The sequence below is a fragment of the Cnephaeus nilssonii genome (assembly GCF_951640355.1).
Source record: "Cnephaeus nilssonii genome assembly, chromosome: 21".
In the NCBI taxonomy this organism is placed as follows: domain Eukaryota; kingdom Metazoa; phylum Chordata; class Mammalia; order Chiroptera; family Vespertilionidae; genus Cnephaeus; species Cnephaeus nilssonii.
Window position 1 is genome coordinate 29,951,470 of NC_137092.1, and position 13,918 is coordinate 29,965,387.

At 37.0% G+C, this 13,918-nt stretch overlaps 1 protein-coding gene across 2 annotated transcripts in view; it reads left to right on the top strand.

Annotated features, from left to right (window-relative positions):
• The window catches only part of INTS7 (integrator complex subunit 7), a 48,967-nt gene that overhangs the window by 15,546 nt on the left and 19,503 nt on the right, over window positions 1–13,918 (top strand). For both annotated transcript variants that reach the window (XM_079760835.1, XM_079760836.1), the window contains 6 exons: window positions 326–448; window positions 3,526–3,643; window positions 5,740–5,874; window positions 7,735–7,832; window positions 10,739–10,978; window positions 12,985–13,122. In XM_079760835.1, the coding sequence (XP_079616961.1) occupies window positions 326–448; window positions 3,526–3,643; window positions 5,740–5,874; window positions 7,735–7,832; window positions 10,739–10,978; window positions 12,985–13,122 (852 nt within the window). The remainder of the gene's footprint in view (window positions 1–325; window positions 449–3,525; window positions 3,644–5,739; window positions 5,875–7,734; window positions 7,833–10,738; window positions 10,979–12,984; window positions 13,123–13,918) is intronic.

The window sequence follows — 13,918 nt, forward strand, 5'->3', positions numbered from 1 at the left end:
CCTTCTCTATATTCACAATTCTAATTTTGGGGATCTCTTGAGGAAATGAGGTAGAGGTGGGTACATGGCAGAGCATGGAGCATAGAGAAAAGAAAGGGTTGAGTGTTAAAGGCCAGGTGCTGTGCTGGAACTGTACAAGTTAAATGATAGTATCATTTTATACACAAACAGAAAGAGGCCTAAACATGGGCACATAGCTGGTAAATGACAGAGCTGCAATTTGAAATGAGTCCTGTCTCAAGTCTAAATGTTTTGCTAAACTCCATTGCATCCATAAAGATAGTTTCAGTGACAATATTGTTAACTGAGTGACTTTCTTCTATAGATCCAGCTTCTCTTACAGTATTTGAAGAATGACCCCAGGAAAGCAGTAAAGAGACTTGCTATTCAAGATCTGAAATTACTTGCCAATAAAACACCACACACTTGGAGTAGGGAAAACATTCAGGTATGTTTGAACATTAATATCTTTGAACATTAATTCTTTATATAGAAAAATAATATAATATCATAAATATTGTTTTGCTTTACATTTTTTATATCATCTTTGTCACGTTCCAAGTGTTTGAATATGAAAAATTCCTAAGAGCATTGTTGAATTTACAGAAGTTATTTTATATGTGGCAGAGTAAATACATAAAACTTCTGTTATTTAAAGTTTGTTTTAGTGAATTAGACTTGCTTCTCAATTTCTTATTAATTTTTCCATAAGCAGCACTAAGACTAGTTGAGAAGCCCAATTAAATTGTTTATTGTATTCTTGTCTTCTTTAGTCAGTTTAGGAGAAGAATTTTGGTGGGCATCACTCATTCATGGCTCACTAGGAGTCAGAGCCAACTCAATGGCACATAATACACATCAGTTTATAGGTGGTATATAAAGGCATGAGACTGGATGGGTCACTTTGGGAGAGGGTATAGATTGAGGAGATTTAGGAAGTGTTAAAAAAAGAACTAGCAAAGGAGCCTGATAAGAAACAGGATTGTTTTATAGGAAGAAGGCTGTGATCATCCATGTGAGACACTGCACTATATTCTCCAAGATGAAGACTGATAATTCATGTGTGCACTTAGCAATAGGAAGTCATTAATGTCCTTTACGAGAGCAATTTTATTGGAGCATTGTGGGTAAAAGACTGATTAGAATGGAGAAAAACAAGAAAGATATTGGAGACAGTGAGCATGGACATGTTTTTAAAGGAGTTCTGCTCTAAACTGAGATGGTCATTTGTTTGCTAATTGTGAACTATAAGTCTGTTCCAGGTCTTCCCTCAAGTCCCCTCTGCAGGGTGATCACCATTGCTAGTTTCTTATGTGTTCTTACTGAATTTTTCATCCAGATGCAAAGATGTGTATTTTTTTTTCTATACATATGAAAATACACAATATGCATGTTCTGAACCTCTTATCACTTAACAGTGCACTGTTGGGGGACCTTTTCATATAAGCAGGTAGTTCTGCATTCTTTTACCAGCTGTGTGGTGCTCCCGTTGTATTCCCAGTTCCCCACTGAGGACATTAGTTTCCAGTACTTTTACTGTTATTGTTTATGTTGCTACATTGACTAGTTTGTAAAAAAAAAAAATCACCTTTGTGAACATATATTTCTAAAAGAAGAATTTGGAGGTCTAATGATACATCTAAATTTTTGAGATTTATTCCCACAATGAAGTTTACACCATTTTATGCTTCTGTCAATACTATACCTATTTCCCCACACAGTTTTCAGTGCTGTGTATCATTAAGTTTAATCTTGGCCAATCTGGCCGGTAAAAAGCAACTCTTATTTTAATTTACATTTTCAGATTATGAATGAGGTTCAACATCTTATATTTAAAAGTGATTTGTTTAATATCTATGAAGTACTGATTTTTCTATTGGATTTTTGGCCTAGTTATTACCAATAACTTTTTATGTATTGAGGTTATTGGGCCTTTATTGATCTTAAATGATATACTTTTTTCAGTTTTATCAATTGTCTTTTTATTTTTTATTTTCCCATGTCAACTCTTTGTGCTTTTTGTAGTTTTTAACTTTAAAAATATATTTGATTTAAGAGAGAGAGGGAGAGAGAGAGATAGAAACATCAATGATAAGAGAGCATCATTGATCAGCTGCCTCCTGCAGGCACACCTCACTGGGGATTGAGCTCACAACCCAGGCATGTGCCCTGACCAGGAATTGAACTGTGACCTCCTGGTTTATAGGTTGATGCTCAACCACTATGCCACACCAGCTGGGCTCTTTTTTTTTTTTTTTTAATTTGCCATAAAAATAAATAAGGATCTAATTTGATTTACTGAGATGACTGGCCATTTCTCCTTTAACTTTTTATTGAATAGTCCCTTTGATTTGAAATGCCATTATCGTGTATTAAATTCTAATGTGTATTTGAATCTGTTTTTGGGAAGGTCTCTTTAATTGATTTCTGTGTTCATGAGTAGGGGGAAAAAAACTTTTGATTTCTATGGATTTATTATATATTTTAATATTTAATAGGGCTTTTTTTTTTAGGCCTCTCATTATACTTTGTCAGAATTTTTCTGGATCTTTAGAAGCAGATAATCTACCTCCCCACCCCAATTTTGTCAATTTTTTAATTTGGGACATATTACATTTATTGTTTAATTTAACTTTTCTGAAATTTTATTTTTAACTTTCCCCCTAGTCTTTAAGTTTTATTCACTTTCTGAAACTTTGTGAGAGAATGGCTATTAGTTCAGTTTAATAGGCAGTTAGTTATCTGACCATTTATATCATGTGCAGTCTTGTCAGAGTTCTGATAGTAAATATACAGAATGAGGCTGAGTGTATGTTTATAGCTCACTAACATTGTAAGGAAAACTAGCATATTGTTTTTGGTACCACTTCAGACCACCTGAGTCAGGAGCAGAGGAGAGTAGAGGAAATGTCCTGAAATGGGAGGAGGATAGGGAGCTCACTCACTTATAAACTAGATGGGATGTCACACTCTACTATTTTAAAAAATACATACATGTATGAACTGCTATTCATCTCTGTTAGGTAAACAATATATGGTGGATGTTCTGCTTGTGAGGACTAAACAGTACACATGATGACTTTCTAAGAAATAGTCTTTATTTTTTAGAACAGGTATGGATTTATAGAAAAATGGAGACAATAGTACAGAGGATTTCTACACACCACATAGCCACTTCCCTGTTATTGATATTTTGTACTAATGTGGTACATTTGTTAGAATTTACCAATATTGATACATTGTGATTATTAACCAAGCTTCATACTTTATTCAGGTTTCTTTAATTTTTACCTTTTGTCCTTTTCCTGTTCCACGATCCCACCCAAGATAATGCATTGTATTTAGTTAGCATGCCTCCTTAGGCTCCTCTTGGCTGTGGCAGTTTGACTTCAGTTTTTTATAATGGAAAAAAGACATTCATACATAATTTTTCTAGAAGCTAGAAAACTTAAAATGAGTAGACAGTTTTAAAGTATATTGAAACTAGCATCTTATGTTTTGTGTTTCTTTCCTTCTGCGTTTCAGGCCCTCTGTGAATGTGCCCTCCAGACTCCTTATGACAGCTTGAAACTGGGGATGTTGTCTGTCCTGTCCACACTCTCAGGGACCATTGCTGTCAAGCACTATTTCAGCATAGCTTCAGGTAAGAAGATACACGGATGGTTTGCTAATCCCTTTATTCACGTTGATGTTTCAGGTGGTTTCATCAAACTTTAGCATCGGGAAAGGTTTTGGTCTCCTGCTTTGTTATATGGTAGTAATTTATTTGAAAATTATTTCTTAACTACTGCTTCTGGTAATAAAATCTCGCATCCTTGATCTTAACTCAAGGATATTGTATTCCTATATTTGTTCTTTTTTGAATTATATGTGGGTGCAACAATATTTTTGAGGATGCTTAAAATAGCTGGTTTGCTTTTGTATGTCTGTGACTCAAAGTACCCTTTGAATTTAAGAACATTTCAAAGGCCAAGTGATGGTGAATTTTAAAAGCAAATGTCATGCTAACTTTTAGGTGTATGTTATCACTCTGGAAAATGATTAAAATAAAACTTTACCCCAGTTCAGTAATGCTTTCCTGGTTGCCTAATTCAAGATGAATTAACTCCACAATACCTTTATTAATGTCCAGTGAGGAGTTTAATTACCTAACAGACTTCAGGCTAAAATGTTTCGTTGTTTTGTTTTAATGCAAATTTTGTGGAATCTTTATTGCTTCTTTTGTAGTCAATTAATTTGAATTGAATTAATCAAAGAACTATAATGTACATTGTTCCTTTTTATGGTTTCACTACATATGGACTTACTAGGTAAAGAAAATTCCCTGACACATAAGTTCTGATAGGACGCTGAAAAGACCTGATAGTCTATTGCCAATCCTTCCTGCCACTAGGATGCACACATGTGCCCTGGACTTACCTAGTCATTTGCATACCAAGGAGTAGTGATGTGGATGAATCCATTCTGGTGTTATAGCACTGACCACAGCAACATCTGGTTTCCAGGGTACACTGTAGCAGTGGTTGTTTGCTATGTCTTGTACCTTAGGCAGCAGTGTAAGCTGTGACATCAAGATGTCAGTAACAGTGGCATTAATGTCTTCACTGTAACTAATTCTATGGATAGTTTGGGCTGTGATCTTGGTTGGTCTCTCGCCTCACCTTTTTTCCAAGCTTAGTTTTCCAGTCTTTCTAGTAATTTTGTGAGGTGCTCTCTATCAGTTATCTGTTGCTACAGAACAGATCACCTCAAAACATAGTGGCCTAAAGCCATTTGCTCTGTTTCTGCAAGTCAGTAATTTTGACTAGTCTCAGCTGGGCAGTTCTGCTGGTCTCACTTTAGCTCACTCATATGATTGCAGTCACTTGGAGCCTTGATCAAACGGTCTACGATGGCCTCATTCACCAGCTAGAGGTTAAATGGCTTTTAGCTGAGGCACCTTGTGACTCTCAGCAGGCTTGCTTGGGCTATATCATGTTCTCAGGGTTATAGCAGCAGTCAAAAGAAGGCAAAACACCAACACACAAGCACTTTTTAGACTTTTGCTTACACATATTTTTTAATATCTCATTGGACAAAGCAAGTCACGTGGCCAAGTCCAGATAGGTGGAGAAATAAACACCTCTTGATGTGAGGAATTGGAAGATTATATTGCAATGGTGAACACCTACATGGGCTAGGAGAGATTGTCACAGTCTCTTTATCAACAATCTGCACAAGTCAGCCAATCTCAATTTCTTAGCTTGCAGTTATTTAATATTTTTGATTGACATTACACTTTGAAGGAGCTGCAAACAGAATATTAATCGCATCTTATAATTTGTAAGAGCCTTTCCATACAAGGTCTCGTTGCTTCTGTAGTGAGGCACATGCAAGGGAGTTTGTATGTTTTGAAACTGGGGTTTAAAATGTTTTGATATGTTCAAAGTCACATACTTATAAAGTGCTTAAGCCTAGGCTTGAGCCTAGGAATTCTGACTTAGTATTCTTTTTTATAATAGTAAACTGATCTGATGCAAGATGACTTTCTTTTTCTTTATTTTTTAATTCCAAAGACATTTTGTAAGCATTGTGTCAGGTTATAATAATCAAGCACTTTTCATGCTAGATGTTTTATCTTTTTATTGAATTTTATTAAATTGCAGGTTATATGTGCAATTAAACAAAGGACTTAAATAACTAAACTAGGTAATGTTCACATGAAATAAAAGTCTGTACTACTTTTCTCTGCTTGTTTAGGAAATGTGGGTTCTTCCCCCAGATCCTCTGATTTAGTCAAATTAGCCCAAGAGTGCTGTTACCATAATAACAGAGGCATTGCAGCTCATGGAGTCAGAGTCCTGACTAATATAACCGTCTCTTGTCAAGAAAAAGGTAAGCTTGATCAGAACTGGTATGTACAAATTTTTGGATTGAAGCCTGGGCAGATTTCTGTATGTGTTTGGTTTTTTAATCCCTTATTATTTTTAGCCAGTGTGCTTAGATCTACTAGTTATCTCCTTCTGAAGGATTCTTAAAGCAAGTTTTCTCAAAACTACTTAATCCTTCAAAATATTTTTTAAAATGTGAGAACCTTGGGATTGAGATTGTGGAATTGAAAGGTTTTGTGGACTGTTTCCTATTTTCTTTTACTGTTTACCTTTACACATATGGTGCTGTGGATAGGGACTACTTCTGACTGACTACCCTTGGTATAAAGCAATTTGTTCAGCTGTACAAAAGCCTGGAAAATTTAGGAAAAAATAAGTTATCAAGAGGCTTAATTAACAAATAGTTTCATCTAGAGCAGTGGTTCTCAACCTTTCTAATGCCATGACCCTTTAATATAGTTCCTCATGTTGTGACCCACAGGTTGGGAACCACTAGCAGGGTCGCCTAAGACCATCGGAAAACACAGATATTTACATTACGATTCATTAACAGTAGCAAAATTACAGTTATGAAGTAGCAACGAAAATAATTTTATGGTTGGGGGTCACCACAACATGAGGAACTGTATTAAAGGGTCATGGCATTAGAAAGGTTGAGAAACACTGATCTAGAGGCAAGTGATTTAACAGAGCAATGTGAATTAAATTTTCAAGGACTTTATTTCTAGATATCTAGAGCATTAAACTGATTTGTATAATTAAGAAAGGCATGCATAGAAAATAATGCATATATTTTATTGTATTCCTAATATCTTTTGACCAAAAGGCTTGGAGAAGTTCAGGCTGGTGTTCAAAAACAGGAAATGCATTTTGGACATTCCACCTGTTTCAGTGTTTCTGATCTTTAGTAAGGATCATACGCTTAGTGCCTTCACTGCTTGTTCCTGGTACTGATTTTTTTTATAATACCCTAACCTTCACTAGCCTTTACACTCTTTGCCAAGCCCTACACTAACTCAAGAGTCATTTCTCTAAGTTATTTATTGATTCTGATTTGAATACTTAAACCTGTTTTATTTTTGGCATAGTAATGAGTATTTTCCAACATGTAACATAGAAAACTGCTATATGTTCTTAAAGCTGACATATATTAACCTAAATATAGTTAGCTAATATATTCAGAACTTTCTAGAACCTCCAGAGAAATTTTAGCTCTAAGGTAGTGAGAATTGCTGAAAAACTGCTATTACATTAAACATATAAGGGATTTGTTCTTTATGGTCCAACTTAAAACATTAATATGATTATGTGGGTCCTCATTATTTTCTAAAAGTGGCTCAGTGCCCTGGCTGGGTGCTCAATGGTTAGAACACTGGCCTACAGGTTGCAGGTTTGATTCCCAGTCAAGGGCATGTACATCAGATGCAGAAAAATAATAAGTAAGTGGTTCAGCTTTCATTGGGAGCTGAAAGTTTTAACATTCTAGGTGAAAAATGTATCTGCATAATTTATATCTGATTAGAAAGATTAATACATACTACATGGTTTGCTTTTCCTAGTATTTTCCTCAGCTAATCTGGTGATAGTATTTCAGTTATACTTTATTTAAACCTTTGTGGCTTTAGCTCTTAATTTAATGTGTATGTTTTATAATCTTCTATAAAGTAGTAACAATACGGAAGTCTGAAAATAGCCTTTACATTTCAGAAATGTTGCCAAATTTTTTCAGGAAGGTTAGCTTTGCTTATTGAGGTATTTACTGTATCTTAGATTCCTTAATGTTTTTTCATGTGTGTGTGTATATGTGTGTGTGTATTTAATCTTTTCTACTTGACTACTATAAAACTTAGTGTTTTTCCTCTAGACCTATTAGCACTGGAGCAAGATGCTGTTTTTGGCCTGGAATCCCTTCTGGTACTTTGTAGTCAAGATGATAGTCCAGGTGCTCAAGCCACTTTAAAGGTGAAAACATCACTTATTTTAATATAATGCTATTTTCATTGCCTAAGCTAGGAATTGACAATCTCTCTATAAAAGGTCAGATAGTAAATATATTTTGCAGGTTATACACTATACACTCATTGTTCCAACTACTCATTTCTACCTTTGTAGAACAAAGAGCCATGGACATTATGTACAAAAAAGGGGTGTGTGTTATTTACAAAAAAACAACCAGGAGTTGGCCCAAGGACAATAGTTCATCAATTTTCAACCTTTTTCATCTCATGACACATACAAACTAATTACTAAAATTCTGCAGCATACCAAAGAATATATTTTTTGCCAATCTGACACAAAAAAGGTATAATATTGATTCATTCATACTGTATAGCTATTTTTCTGTTGACTGTTATCATTTTTTTTTATTTGACAATCTAAGGGAAAAGAGGTCAGTGTTCCTGGCTAAATAGTCAGGTATTGCATATTTTAAAAAATCCACAGCATACTGGTTGAAAATCGCTGCAATAGTTTATTAACCCCTGGCTTAAAGGAACATTTTCCTTGGTCTTCACTATCAAAATTGACATTTTGACCATTGGTGTTTCAAAAGATAGAGAAAATAAAAACCTGAGCTTTGACCTGGTTTGCCATCCATTGACAGTATTTATTAAGTTGCAGTAGATATACATAATGGTCCTAGACAGTGTAAAGCAAAGTTAAATAGAGCTCTTGCACTCTTCGAAATTTATAATCTGAGGTAACACTGAAAAGATCACAAAAACCTGATGAAATAATTGCAGCCAAACTCTTTATGCATAGGTTTGTATTAATTTCCTGAGTATAGATGCCCTAGCTTTTAAGCAAAGTGAGGAACTATGAAAATTTTCACTTTCACTTAATTATAGAAATTATATTAAATATATTTAAGATTTTTTGTGAAATGTGAATGAGACTCCTCTTTTTGGAGTAAAACATGAAATATAACTTGTGATGGTACAAAATAATTAAGAAGAGCAGGGTTAATAGCAGCAAAAGGCTATTAAGTAGACACTGGAGAATATAAGATTTATAGCTTGTCTGAGGTATGGTTTGAGAGTATAAAGATATTAGTACCGTTAAGTAAAAGCTGATAATCAAGAAGTGTTCATGTAAAGGAAGTAGGCAACCTGTGTTCTGCAAGTGATTCATCCCAAGTCCCTTTGAAACCACAATAAAAGTTTGTGTGTGTGTTTTTAAAGAAGAAAACCAAATTATTTTTCCTCTAAGTGTGGATGTTAGTAAAACATTAGCCTCATAGCCGAAACCGGTTTGGCTCAGTGGATAGAGCGTCGGCCTGCGGACTGGAAGGTCCCAGGTTCGATTCCGGTCAAGGGCATATACCTTGGTTGCGGGCACATCCCCAGTAGGAGGTGTGCAGGAGGCAGCTGGTCGATGTTTCTCTCTCATCGACGTTTCTAGCTCTCTATCCCTCTCCCTTCCTCCCAGTAAAAATCAATAAAATATATTTTAAAAAAAAAAAACACAAAAAAAAATTAGCCTCATAGATGGTCAAGAACAGTTCCCATTGTTAAAGGAGCGTCCCATCTAGAGCATACAGAAAATGCTAGATGCCCGATGCGCGAAGATTCGTGCAAGAATGGGCCTTCCTTCCCCTGGCTGCCGGCACTGCCTTTGCTCCGGCCCGGAGCTGCCTTTCCACCTTCCCACGCTGCCCAGAGGCCCGGAGCGGCTGGGGCGGTGTGGAATGCCTGCGTCCTTCCCCCAGCTGCTCAGTGCCTGTGTATGCAAATTAACCCGCCATCTTTGTTGGGTTACTTTGCATACTCCTGATTGGCTGGTGGGTGTCGTGAAGGTACGGTCAATTTGCATCTTTCTCTTTTATTAGTGTAGATCAGGCGTCTTCAAACTACGGCCCGCGGGCCACATGCAGGTGTTTTTGCCATTTTGTTTTTTTACTTCAAAATAAGATATGTGCAGTGTGCATAGGAATTTGTTCATAGTTTTTTTTAAACTATAGTCCGGCCCTCCAACGGTCTGAGGGACAGTGAACTGGCCCCCTGTTTAAAAAGTTTGAGGACCCCTGGTGTAGATGGTTGCCAGTTAGATTCTCAGTCAGGGAACATGCCCGACTTGCATGCTTGATCCCCAATAGGGAGCATGCAGGAGGCAGCTAATCAATGTTTTGCTCTCACATCAATGTTTCTCTCTTTCTCTCTCTCTCTTTAAAAAATCCATTTAAAAACTTCTTTTTTTAAAAAAAAAAAAGAGGTAGATGTTAGAGACTTGACAAAAGTGGAAATTACTGGGTTTAGTGATCAGTTGGCTCTATAACAGTGAGAGGACTTCTGGACTTCTAATTTTGATTATTGGGATGTTAGTGATGCCACTAACTGCCCTGAATAGAAGCTCTAAAGCCAGTTGGTTTTTGTTTCACCTCAGAAATAAGAGAAAATTAGAAGCCTCTTCTCCCTTCAGTGTGCATAAGAGTCACCTAGAGTATGTGCACACACAGTTAACCCTCTAAGTTTGGGAATCTGTATTTTTAGCAGCATAGGAAGATGATGGCATTGATAAATTTACAAACCACATTTTAGAGGCATTTATTATAAGTAATGAAAGTACAGACATTTTGGCGTATATTTTGCCTCTTCAACGTTGTTTTTTATGATTTTCTAATAGTCTTAGATTGCGATGAGTGATTAATGTGCAGTCCTGACTTGTTATTTGGTATTAAACATGGTGCATTTTGCCTATCCCAATATGGGATCTATTATGTCATGTGATTCTTATGAAGAAAAATGTTATGCCTACAAAAAAAAAACAACTTTTCCTTGATTTTCCCCAGTAACTTATACAAAGTTCTTTTCTTTAAAGCTTTACTTAATACCTTCAAAGTGTAAGTGGTCTGTTTTGTTTTCAATGTGCAGATTGCTTTGAAGTGTATGGTGAAGTTGGCCAAGGGCAGACCCCATCTTAGCCAGTCCGTGGTTGAGACCCTGTTGACTCAGTTGCACAGTGCTCAGGACGCTGCCCGGATCCTGATGTGCCATTGCTTGGCCGCCATTGCCATGCAGCTGCCAGTGCTGGGCGATGGAATGTTGGGCGACCTCATGGAGCTCTACAAGGTTATCGGACGATCAGCTACAGACAAGCAGCAGGAACTTCTGGTAAAGAGTCACTTTTTGATGGTGAATAAGATCTGGTCTAGTGAGAATTACTTTATGTAGTTAGCTTTACTGTTGGACTTTACTTACAAAGCAAAATAAACAACAGGTTAAAGTAATTATCTAAGACCGAGGGAATACTGAAGTCAAAATAGAATTGGAACCATGAGCTTTTTACTATTTCTACTTTTGATTTAGAAAGTCCTATTTAGTTCAGATCTAAAACTTCTTTCTTCCTACGCCCTGTCAAGTCAGCTTAGTGTAGCCAAAGCCTTCAATTTGATGTATTTGTTCTATTACAAAGGACAAAATGATAATGGATTTTTCCTTTTTATACAAAGCAAATAATGAACTAAACCCTGTTTTGTACTTCCAAAAATATAAGTTAAAGACCTGATGATAACAGCAACCAGAGATTAGCACAGATTCCTCTTTTCCAACCCAGGATTTCTGTAGCTGTTTAGGATCCAATTTAGGTTTCAGTATAATCCTGGGGTTGGGGAAGGTGTGTGCTTGTTAAAAAACAGAAGCCATGGAAGTGATCATATTGTTTAGCTGAAAGTTCTACCAGACTGAGCGTAGGCTACATGCTAAATAGGCATAAATTAGATGTAAGCCTTAAGTTGGCCGCTCCATATTGTTTCTGGTCATCTGAATTTAGGGATTGGGAAAAGCTTAATGAAATTGCTTACTCAAGCCTCATTTATATTTAATCCTCCAGGTCAGCGGTCACCAACCTTTCAGACCTCACGGACCACTGGTTGGCGACTGCTGCTCCAAAGGTTTCCTTAAACCAGTGGTCGGCAAACCACGGCTCGCGAGCCACATGCAGCTCTTTGGCCTCTTGAGTGTTCTAACGCCACTTCTTCAAAATAGACTCGCCCAGGCCGACTTCTGCACATGGGCCACGAAGTTTCAATCGCACTGTACGTGTGCGCCCACACGTAGCATTTTGTGGAAGAGCCACACTCAAGGGGCCAAAGAGCCGCATGTGGCTCGCGAGCCGCGGTTTGCCGACCACTGCCTTAAACCAATAGTCACCAACCTTTCAGACCTCAGAACCAACAGACCACTGGTTGGCGACTGCTGCTCCAGGGCATATTCTGTAAAAGATTACCCCTTTCATTATTTGCTATCAGGAAAGGGTTACCCTGAGGTCCAAGTGGCAGTGGTCTTGGGAATGACATCATTCAGTCACCACAATGTATACCGTATTTCCCGGCGTATAAGACGACTTTTTAACCCAGGAAAATCTTCTATACGCCCAGTCGTCTTATACGCCGGAAAATACGGTATATGGTCCTTTGTTTATATCAGCTTTGGAATACTAAGAAGCAGTTGGCCAAGTTTATTTTTTATTGAAGCAGCATTTTCAACCAATGTTCTTTATCACTTTTTTGTTAGTATTACTTTAAAGCCATTTTAAATTATGAAACATAATATTCCAAAAATGTAAAGAATTATATGTTGAAAACCCTTGCATCCATCCCTGGCTTAAGAAAAAAATATTACCAGATTTGTACTTCCCTTTACATCTCCCTTCTAGAGGTAACCACTATCCTGAATTTGGTGTTTATCATTCCCATGTATTTGTTATATATTCACTATCTTAGTATATATACAAAGTAGCATGCACTATTATTTTCCATACTTTTAACTTTGTATAAATGCTACCATACTGCATGTAATCTTTTATATTTTTCCTATTTTGTTTAAATCCTCTATATTGAAAAGTGTATCTCTAGTTGACTCATTTCACTGCTGCATAGCCATTTCATTGTGATTTTATAATTTATCCATATTTATGGGAATTATAAACAATTGTCTGAACAATGGAATAAATTGCTCTATAACTTCAAAGTGAAAAATTAGTAAATGTCAAAGGAGAACAAGTTTTTTCTTATTTGAGGGACTGTCATTAGTTTTCCTCCCTTTTGGGTAAAGCTATCTGTGACATTGAGTAGAATTACATGATTTTTTTAATTGTCTATCTTCTTGCCCAATGTTAGGTGAGTTTGGCCACTGTGATTTTTGTTGCCAGTCAGAAAGCACTATCTGCTGAAATAAAGGCAGTCATTAAGCAGCAGCTTGAAAGCGTCTCCAATGGATGGACTGTGTACCGAATTGCCAGACAGGCATCCAGAATGGTATGTGTGATCCATATCTGTTATGGGAAAGTCCCACATGAATTCCAAAAATCTGAGCTCTTTCTGGCTTCAGGTTGTTAGTACCACTTTCATTTCGCCTGATACTTTCATAACCACAGTCACCTCCCACCCACCATTTCTGTCCTCCTTTGTTAATACACCGTTGTTTATTCCTTTTCTCTCTCCAAACTTATCATTCTTGTGTAGAAACAGGAAAGTTTTTGTATGCTGTTCTCTTCTCAGCCATATGCAAAGCCCAACAATTTTCATTAATTTTGTTTGAGAGGAAAGAAATACAGAGCTTTGGATACTATAGAAACCCGTTGGGGTTAAGTCCAGAAAGCAAAATTGGAAAAGCATTATTCTAGGTCAGTGGTCGGCAAACTGCGGCTCGTGAGCCACATGCAGCTCTTTGGCCCCTTGAGTGTGGCTCTTCCACAAAATACCACAGCCTGAGTGAGTCTATTTTGAAGAAGTGGCGTTAGAAGAAGTTTAAGTTTAAAAAATTTGGCTCTCAAAAGAAATTTCAATCATTGTACTGTTGATATTTGGCTCTGTTGACTAATGAGTTTGCCGACCACTGTTCTAGGTGATTGAAGCACACGTTATCATTGTTTCTCAAATGGGTGGAGGACCACTACTGACAGGATGGTATTCTTTATTATGCCCAACTGTCCCAAGCATCCAAGCACTGCAGGGCTCTGAGCATCCCTGGGCCCCAGCAGTTAAATGATATTCACATTCCCCCCAAAAACCACCCTTCCCCCCAGTCATTTCCAGAGGCAAGCACAGTAAT